This window comes from Lutra lutra, chromosome 4 (assembly GCF_902655055.1).
Source record: "Lutra lutra chromosome 4, mLutLut1.2, whole genome shotgun sequence".
NCBI lineage: Eukaryota > Metazoa > Chordata > Mammalia > Carnivora > Mustelidae > Lutra > Lutra lutra.
In genome coordinates this window covers 11,778,500-11,788,519 of record NC_062281.1, presented here as the reverse complement: position 1 = coordinate 11,788,519, position 10,020 = coordinate 11,778,500, and the positions used below count along the sequence as shown (strand labels likewise).

At 41.2% G+C, this 10,020-nt stretch overlaps 1 protein-coding gene across 11 annotated transcripts in view; it reads right to left on the bottom strand.

The window, feature by feature from the left end:
* Positions 1 to 384: 384 nt before the first annotated feature.
* The window catches only part of CYRIB (CYFIP related Rac1 interactor B), a 145,425-nt gene continuing 135,789 nt past the window's right edge, over positions 385 to 10,020 (bottom strand). For all 11 annotated transcript variants that reach the window (XM_047723731.1, XM_047723732.1, XM_047723733.1 and 8 more), the window contains 3 exons: positions 9,809 to 9,935; positions 7,960 to 8,030; positions 385 to 1,128 (listed from right to left, as the gene is read on the bottom strand). In XM_047723731.1, the coding sequence (XP_047579687.1) occupies positions 1,065 to 1,128; positions 7,960 to 8,030; positions 9,809 to 9,935 (262 nt within the window). In that variant the 3' untranslated portion in view covers positions 385 to 1,064. The remainder of the gene's footprint in view (positions 1,129 to 7,959; positions 8,031 to 9,808; positions 9,936 to 10,020) is intronic.

Sequence of the window (10,020 nt, the reverse complement as noted above, 5' to 3'; positions counted from 1 at the left end):
GTCAAGGCTTGTGGCTTCAAGCCCCCCTTACACACACGCTCCTCCCCATGGTGAGGGCTGCTCTTCCTGCCACCCTCCCTCTTCGCCTCCTGGGAACTGTGAGTCAGGCAAGTGCAGTTTTCCCCCATTACTACAACCATACAAAAGTAAATCCAGAGTAAAAAGCAGATTAACAACAAGATCACTGGTCTTACTGCATTGGCAGGATTTTAAAAGCAATGAAAACTACCTACATAGACAATAATGAAGAAAAAACCTAATAACAAAGAACCAGTTCTCCTCTACAAGAAGTGGAAATATTTGATGTTTGTATGCATTCTGCTAAAACAACACAGGGGAGGCTTTACAAGTTTAAAAACAAAACACCAGTAAGCCAAGCCACACTTAGAAAAATGAAAGCCGATTTTTATTTTATCATCAACAGCCATTCTTGAAACATGAACATGCATACGTAATACTCTACGCACACATCACAGTTTTTAACGTTAGTTAATAAAGGTTAAACACACAACATACATCCTTACAAAAAAAGTCAAATGCAAACTTAAACCTTTAAACAAAAGTCTTACTAATTTAAAAAAAAGTTTGTGTTGGGTACCATTTGTACAACACAGTTAATTTAAACCTTTTCGTTTGGCTGCACACGGAAAAAGCGGCAGTAGAAAATAAAGTCATTGAGGGTTTTTAAATAGCAGAGTAGGCAGTTTTGCCATGCAGGAGAAGCAGTATTAAATATTAGTTTTCAAAAAAAATCCACATTTAAAAATATTTAGTTCAAGTCACAGAATTTTTCTCAGTAGAGACCCCAATGCAATGCATAATTAGCTGCCTTAGATGGCCCGTTTGAAAGGACAGTATCCCTTCAGAGTATAACTTTACTGATTTTGGCACAGAAAAGAAGTCTTAGGAACAAGAACATGATTAAAAAAGAGGGAAGAGGAACAGAGGCAAGAAATAAAAAGCAAGAGTACATGAGATAGTAATTGCAATCACTAAAAACTGTGCATTCCCAGTCACTGCAGAATACTGTCTTCCGCCCACAGCAGGTGCGCACGCCACAGCTGCTACTGCAGCATGGTCTTGATTTGCTTGGAGGTAGTCTCATCATTCAAATGTTTTGTTGTGTACCTACAAACAAAAACAAAAACAAAGACAAAGACAAAAACAGCTATTTCAGGGAATTCTTAAAAAAAAAAAAACGTTATCTGCACTGGGTTCTAGAATCATCACAAGATGAGCAAATAGATAAATCTTCTCTCATAATTGTGCCTTTAATTTTCAGCTGCAACTGGGTTCAGGTTCTGCCTCGCTTAGCCTCCCGACCAGCTTTTAGAAGATCCAAGAGCTGTGTACGGAGTCACAACTACCTTGTTGAAGTGAGCTGGTTAAAGCCTAGGGAACACTCAGCTGCACCTCCCACTCGGGAGAAAACAGTCTCCGCTCCATCACAGGGACTGACAAATCACAGCTGGTGGCCCAATCCAAGCCCCCACCTATTTTTGTATGGGCTGTGAGTGAAGTGCACTTTTATAATTTTAAATGAATAGGGAACGAATCAAAAGAATATTTCATATTAACATGGAAATTATATGAAATGCAAATTTCAGTGTTTTTGTAAAAAGGTGTTTTTTTTTTATTTTATTTTGACAGAGAGAGATCACAAGTAGGCAGAGAGGCAGGCAGAGAGAGAAGGGGAAGCAGGTTCCCCACTAAGCAGAGAGCCCGATGTGGGGCCCGATCCCAGGACCCTGAGACAATGACCTGAGCCAAAGGCAAAGGCTTTAACCCACTGAGCCACCCAGGCGCCCCTTTATAAAAAGTTTTATTGGAAGACAGCCAGACTGATTTACCTCAGTATTACCTATGGTTACCTTCTTGCTACAGTGGCAGAGTAGCTGTGACAGAAACCACGTGGCCCCAAACCCTAAAAGGTATGTAGCCCTTTACAGAAAAATATGCCGAGCCCCACTCGAGTCCCAAACCATCACATCCCCAAATGTCTCAATATTCTGAGTGCCTTGTTTCCAGCTAGACGTGTTTTGCTATAGGCAAGTAAACACAAAAATCAGGAAGAGGGACCACTGGTTTATGAGAAGATTCACCACAGGAGCCCTGTAAGAGCCCAAAGTCAGTGAGTAAACCTGCTGTGTCCGGCACTGTTCCAGGAGCTTACAATGTGGCAGGGCAGACGGACGGTAATACACTCATACCCGGGGCAAAGGAGAAAATTACTAGATGGGGCCTTACGGACCGGAAAAGCCCAGCTCACGAGGATACCGTAGGTCACAGTGAGGAGCTATTATTCTAAATGCAGATGAAAACCAGGTAGGACAGTGATGTGGGATTTCATTTAGGTTCTGGAAGTACTGCTCTGGCAGTTGAAGAACTGTAGGGAACACAGGAGCAGCACAGGGACCAACCAGGGGGCTGTTCCAGGGGCCTCAGTGAGGCGACCAAGGCCTGGACCAGATGAGCAGCAATGGAAACAGGTGCTCAATGCCTGAATGTGGGACAATTCAGACAGAACTTAATGCTGGATCAGTTAATTTGGCTTATAAGAATTTCAAATTTAATCTTTAAGGAATAGATCATTTTAAAGCAAGCACACACAGATGGTCTTTGTGTCTTCAAGAAATTCTTGTTTCATTTCAAATCAATTAAAAATTGAAGAGAGAAAAAAAAAAATTGAAGAGAGGACCTGAACTCAAATCCTGGAGAGGTAAAGACACACATGTACTTATTAAGTACTTGATATATTCCCAACAGTTTTACTTAGAAGGTCACTTCCAAATTGTTCATGTATTACTGAAGAGACATCAGAGCACCTGGCATGTGATAGATGCTCAATTAGTACTTGTGGAAGGAAGACAAGCAAGCAAGCAGCCAGGCTGGAAAAACCACCCATAAAGAATATTTACATTAAGTGGCAAGTGATGTAGCCAAGACTAAAGCCTTCTGTTTTCTTTTCCAAGTGCAGATAAAGTATATTTAGCTGCGCATAATCCCAATGATGCCAGGAAATAAAAAATGCTTAACATCCTCCCCTTCATTTCTTCACCCCCCCTTTTTCTTTATGCACCTGAATAGGGGAGAGGGCCATGCAAGTGGCACAATGACATTTCACATAGAGTGGTTTAAGTACCACTACTCAGCAATGTTCTCAGACATCCCAGGAGTTCTGAGTGCTGTCCTCTTCACCAGACATAAGTTCTTGCTGCTTTTGCAGGATGTGATCATGCACTTCCGGCAGTTCTGAGATCCTTCCCCTCAACGGGGCTGCCTGGGAGGCAGGACTGTCACATCATCACATTCTTCTCAAGAAATGGCCAGGAATTGAGGCACCTGGGTGGCTCAGTCAGTTAAGCATCCAACTCTTGATTTCAGCTCAGGTCATGACTTGGGGTTGTAAGATGGAGCCCCACATCTGAGTCTGCGCTGGGTGTGGAGCCTGCTTGGAATTCTCCCTCTCTCTTTGCCTCTCCCTCTTTAAATAAATAAATTAAAAAAACAAGCAGGGGGCGCCTGGGTGGCTCAGTGGGTTAAAGCCTCTGTCTTCGACTCAGGTCATGATCCCAGAGTCCTGGGACAGAGCCCCGCAGCATCAGGCTCGCTGCTCCGCGGGGGGCCTGCTTCCTCCTCTGTCTCTGCCTGCCTCTCTGCCTGCTTGTGATCTTGGTCAAATAAATAAATAAAATCTTCAAAACAAACAAAGAAGCAAGGAGGGATGGAGGAAGGAAGGGAAAGGAGGAGAGGGAGGGAGGGAGGGAGGAAGGAAGAAAAAGAAGGAAAGAAAGAAAGAAGGGAAGGAAAGAAAGAAAAGGGCAGGAACGCCTAAAACATATGAAAATCATGTATGGACCCATATGGCATTGCCGCACTTTAAGCGTAACAACAAAGTTCCTTTTTGAGTGTGTATGACTTTTCTACCAAAGAAACTCAACTATTATTTAACTTTACTCTGAAATTTAGTAAAGAACGGAGTTATCTAGCACTGAATCTTAACTCCCAGCTCTAGCTTGCTCTCTCATGATGAAAGCACTTGGTTCCATTTTTCCACCTATAAAATGCAGGCATGACTTGCTGCTTTTCTGTAATTACACACTGTAAGTTGGAAGCACTATATATAATGATAGAGAAATATTTAAAATAAACAGCATATATGTGTGTATGCAATTAAAATTTTAAAATTTTTAGCTATTGGGGTGCCTGGGTGCGCCTCTGCCTTCAGCTCAGGTCATATTCCCAGGGTCCCGGGCTGGAGCCCCATATCAGGTGCTCTACTCAGCTGGAAGCCTGCTGCTCCGCCTGCTGGTGCTCTCTCTCCCTCTCTGTCAGAGAGATCAGTAAAATCTTAAAAAATAAAAATAAAATTTTTAGTTATTAACTGCTGGCTCTGAGGAAGTTGATGGAGTGAGCATCTCTAGTAAAGCAGCTACTCAGAAAGTAATTCCACAAAACTATCTCCCATTCTGTAGAGGCATAAGTAACAATTAACAACAGCACAGCACTTTTGGGATTACAAAGTGCTTTTTAAATAGTATCTCCTTTGCTCGTAAAGTGAAGCACATTAGGGGCTGTGGTGATTTAGTGCGAGCAGTATTTCTCAAAGTGCCACCATGACATCAGCGAGGGTGTTTCCTTATAAAATGAGGTTCCTGAGCCCCACCCCAGACCTGAGAGAGACCCTCTGGGGGATGGTGACCCAGGGATTTGCATTTTCACCTCCTTCCTAGTTATTCCAAAGCACTCCAGGGTTCGGTCACACAGGAAACCTGAGGCTCAATGCTACAGCATCAAGCATACAGGATTTTAAGAATGAAAACCTGAATGTGAAGATTCCAATACTTATTAGCTATATGATCTGTGAGTCTCTCAAGAACTCAAGGTAACTATTTGTATGATGGAGACATCCCCAAGCACCTCATATCCATCATCTACCTGTGGTGTGGATTAAATAAAGTCATGTGTATGAAACGGTATATGAATGTACAGTGATATAAAAATGTTACTAATTGTAACCACTACTATAAAGCATCAAGTGCACCAATGAACCTTACACAACTTCCCAGGTGAAAAAGAACCAGACACATAACACGTTCACTACGTAGAAAAACAGTTCAAGAGTTATCTCTGTGACAAAACCTTCATCTTCTACTTTCCATTAGATATGTGAAACAAAAACTGAAAACTGTTAAGTGGCTCTTGCCTCAATGGGGCTTTTCTTCCCTTTTCCTCAAACACAGACTCCTACCTCTCACTTAGCCTTGCTGCCTGGTGCTGCCCTAATGCTAGAATAGAAAAGACCCAACTACCTTTTAAATTCTGAAAAACAAAAACAAACTCTGAGCTTTTTTTTTTAAAGATTTTATTTATCCATTTGACAGACAGAGATCACAAATAGGCAGAGAGGCAGGCAGAGAGAGCGAGAGAGAGAGAGAGAAGAGGAAGCAGGCTCCCTGCTGAGCAGAGAGCCGATGCAAGGCTCCATCCCAGGACCCTGGGATCATGACCTGAGAGCCAAAGGCAGAAGCTTTAACCCACTGAGCCACCCAGATGCCCAAACTCTGAGTTTTTAATGTGTGGAGCACTGTCCCTTCAAGGCAAAGAAATGTAACACCAGGCCTGGGGCTCCTGGGTGGCTCAGTCAATTAAACGACTGCCTTTGGCTCAGGTCATGATCTCAGGGTCCTAGGATCAAGACCCACATAGGGCTCCCTGCTCAGTGTGGAGTCCATTTCTCCCTCTCCTCTGCCGCTCCCTCTACTTCTGCTCTCTCTATTAAGTATAAAAATCTTAAGGAAGGAAGGAAGGAGGGAGGGAAGGAAGGAAGGAGGGAGGGAGAGAAGGAAGGAAGGAAGGAAGGAAGGAAGGAAGGAAGGAAGGAAGGAAGGAAGGAAGGAAGGAAAACAGGAAAGAAATAATACCAGGTCCTCCTAGACTTTGATTCCCTCTTCCTTTTCAAAGCAGGTTTCCTGTCACTGATCAGCTTTGCAGAGTCTCACCAGTAAGAAAAAAAGGGTCTTGGTAGACAAACTGGGCTGACTGGGACCCAGGGTGTCTTCAGAAAAGGATCAAGTAGTAAAGATTCACAATACCACAAATATGGATAAAACCAATGAGGTTTATGTTGTAAAAACCTCCAGAGTAAAAAATTCCCAGAAGTGCTCGCTTCGGCAGCACATATACTAAAAATTCCCAGAAGCTGTGGTTTCTGTAGGCTTATGGTTGAAATAATTTGACATTATGAGGCTTTTTATTATTATATTATGATCCTGAATCTTTCTGATCTTTGTTTAGAACTGACCTTCTTTGCTCAGGTAGTCACTGCTTACAGAATTCTTTTCATAATCCTAATAAAATCATTTAATGGTTCCATTCAGCTGAAATGATATAGCACAGAATTCTGCTTTATGATGCACCAAGTGTGACTAAGCATTCAAGAAGAGTAACAACCTGTTTTGCTCATTAAACATGAGAAATTTAATACTGGGGGCGCCTGGGTGGCTCAGTGGGTTAAGCCGCTGCCTTCAGCTCAGGTCATGATCTCAGGGTCCTGGGATCGAGGCCCGCATCGGGTTCTCTGCTCAGCAGGGAGCCTGCTTCCCTCTCTCTCTCTCTCTGCCTGCCTCTCCATCTACTTGTGATCTCTCTCTGTCAAATAAATAAATAAATAAATAAAAAGAAATTTAATACTGAGCCGGACATCATTTTTGTGTATCACGTGAACTACAGTGCACTACAGTAAAAAGCAAAGACGGCCCATGATCTCAAAAAGTCTCTTTATAAAAACAGTTCTGTGCTCATGTAATTTTGTGTTTAAACACAAAATAATTGAGCAATGAGCAAATTATTTTTTATGTTAGGGAAATTACGTTGCAAATTAAATCTCTGTAGTTAAGATGTTATAGTATGCTGAGATTTGCATTTAAAAATACAGCAGCATTCAAGAGATGCCTGGCTGGCTCAGTCCACAGAACTTGTGACTCTCGATCTCAGGGTCATGAATTCAAGCCCCATGCTGGGCCTAGAACTTACTTTAAAAAAAATGGAAAGAAAAAAATCCTGTCTTAAAAAAAAAAAAAAATTACAGCATTCTTAGGAGTTACAGTAACAACATCAAGTAGGTTTAAGCTGAGAAAAGACAGCAAATAACTGTTTTTTCATTTTTTTTTTAAGATTTTATTTATTTATTTGAGAGAGAGACAGTGAGAGAGAGCATGAGCGAGGAGGTCAGAGAGAGAAGCAGACTCCCCGCGTAGCCGGGAGCCCGATGCGGGACTCGGTCCCAGGACTCCAGGATCATGACCTGAGCCGAAGGCAGTCGTCCAACCAACTGAGCCACCCAGGCGTCCCCTGTTCTTTCATTATAAGAAATATTGTAAGAAATATACAAAAGAAATAAAGATATCTGTGAAATTAGAAATGTAATGATATTAAGGGAAAAGAGCTAGTTTTTGCAGAAGAGTTTTTATGGCTTTATATTTGTAAAAAGTAAGTATCACAGACCTATGACTATATGACTATCTACAAGTGTAAAGAAAAAGTTTTGCAAGACTATATACCAAAATTAACAGCGGTTTATTTCAAATAGTGAGATTATGTGATTTCCTTATTTTGCTTTAAATCTTCCTGTTTGCTGAATTTTATTTTACAATTAGCATGTTGCACATTCATTTAAAAAAATAAACATCCCAAGACATCAAAAAATGAAAGCCAAAATCTTTGGCAAAGAAATAAAACTGCTATTTTCAGGTGAACGCCCCCCACACACACACTCTTTCTTTATTATAAAAATATTGTAACCAATAGTTGAGACCAAGACTGACAATAAGCAAATTGAGATCTTCCCATTTCTAACATGAACATATAAATTCATATTCTTTGTACTATTGACATTTTGAAGTATTTCCTTACAGACCGTTTTTCTATACATATTCACATGTATATATATATACACACCTGAGAGCATTTAGAAGACCTTCTACACTATTGGGAGGTTGGTCCTTAAGAACTTTGATACAACCTTTCATCTAAGAAGAAAAGGAAACAAAAAAGGTAAAAATGTTTTTCTCATAAACAGTCTTTATCTCAAAACAGTAGTACTTAAATCAGTACCACAACTATGGAACTCATGAGAAATTACATTCTAGAAATGTCAAAATCATTATTCTTAAAAGAGGGGGGAAAAATCAACCCAACTGTTATTTTGTTTCTCTGTCAAACAAAACTTTGTAAGAACTGAATCCGGTCAAATGAAAGCACTACACACACGAATGAGAGAACAAAGGGTTGGCTAAGGGACAACTTCCCAGAAAAGGTGTGGAGAAGCTTTTGAGAGAATAGACTGAACACGTTGCCAAGGAAGAGAGGAGCCTTTCCAGGTAGACAAACACCTTGACAAAAATAATACATCTTATCACACGCTGAGAACAGCATTTTGCAAGGCTGAAATGACTAGCATGGGGGGGGTTACAGAGGGCCTCACAAGCCAAGGAAGACTTAACTGTAACTAATGGGGTAGGGACTTGTGATCGGCTCTAAAAAGGGAACAACTCAGTAAAGATGGTATGTAAGACACATGAGCCTGATGATTTTGAAAACACGGAACGTAGTAGAAACAGCACAGGCTTGGAGTGCCTGGGTGGTTCAGTCAGTTGAGTGTCCTCGTCTTGATTTTGGCTCAGGTCATGGTCCCATGATCCTGGGATCAAGCCCTGCACTGGGCTCTGCGCTCAGTGTGGAGTCCCCTTGAGATTCTCTCTCTCCCTCTACTCCTCCCCCAACTAAAGTGCCATGCTCTGTCTAAATAAATAAAATAGAATGGATGGAAAGGAAAGGAAAGGAAAGGAAAGGAAAGGAAAGGGAAAAGGTAAGGAAAGGAAAAAAAAGAAAAAAAAGGAGAAAAGAGAAGAGAACAAAAGGCGAGCACAGGCTTTGCAAGCCATGGAGATGTAGGTTCAAAATCCCACTCCACAATTCACTAGAGATTATACTATGTAATTTCCCTGAATTTTAGATTCTCTATTAGTACAGAGGAAATAACATCTACACCCTAGGGGTATTTTCAGAGGTAAGAGGGAAACTAGCATAAAATTCTGAGACACAGTAATCACTCAATAAATGTTAACTCATTTCTCTTCACAGAGGATGGACATGAATAAAGAAAGGTAGAGAGGCTGGTGAGCAATCAGTAATCTAGACACGAAATGCCGAGAGCCTGAGCTAGCTAAGAAAGGAAAACTGGAAGACAATTCTCACCAAATACTGGTTATAATTCTGATGAACTAGATGTGACAGGGTTAGCGCGAGAAATTACGGAACAGAGAAACCAGAAACCTGCTTTATTCCTAATATGAACCTCTGTAGAGACAAGCCAAGTAGGAACCCAGACTAGAGCCACAAATTATTATGATTAGGAGGGAGGAGAAATTCTGTATTATATGGTCTTTTTTCATTGGGAGAACATCTACTGAATTTCTATACACATTTGCGAATAAGTCTTTTGTTTGAAATGGCTTTTGGTCCAAGAACAAAAGGAAGCTTCTCATGTCTAAGTATTTATTTATATTGCCAAATATGCAGGACGGCTGAGGAGTAAGAGGGACAAGGAGGCATGCTAAAAGACTGCGGCTGTTGTATGCGGCTATTAAAAACCCAGCACAAAACAAGAGGGAAGAGAAACCCACCGTTATCAGAAACTGTAAAACTGAGGGCTGTGACAGGGTGCAACCTGCACCTCTTTTAAATAAATGCCTATGAGTTCCACTTACAGAAATGGTTCGAAATTAAATAAAACAATATAACTTACATCAATCTTTGAAGTTTTGGCAAATGCTCCCACTGGATGTACATGGTCATAGAGTATTATGACACCCACCATTACCCTCAAGCAGAATGACACCGTTTCTTCATTTGTAAATCTGCTTCTGTATTCCCTGGAGGGTAGAAAAGATATGGAGGGATGAGGCACATCACTACTTAAGGAGCTGATTCAACATTCAGTTGACCCTGAAGGATGTA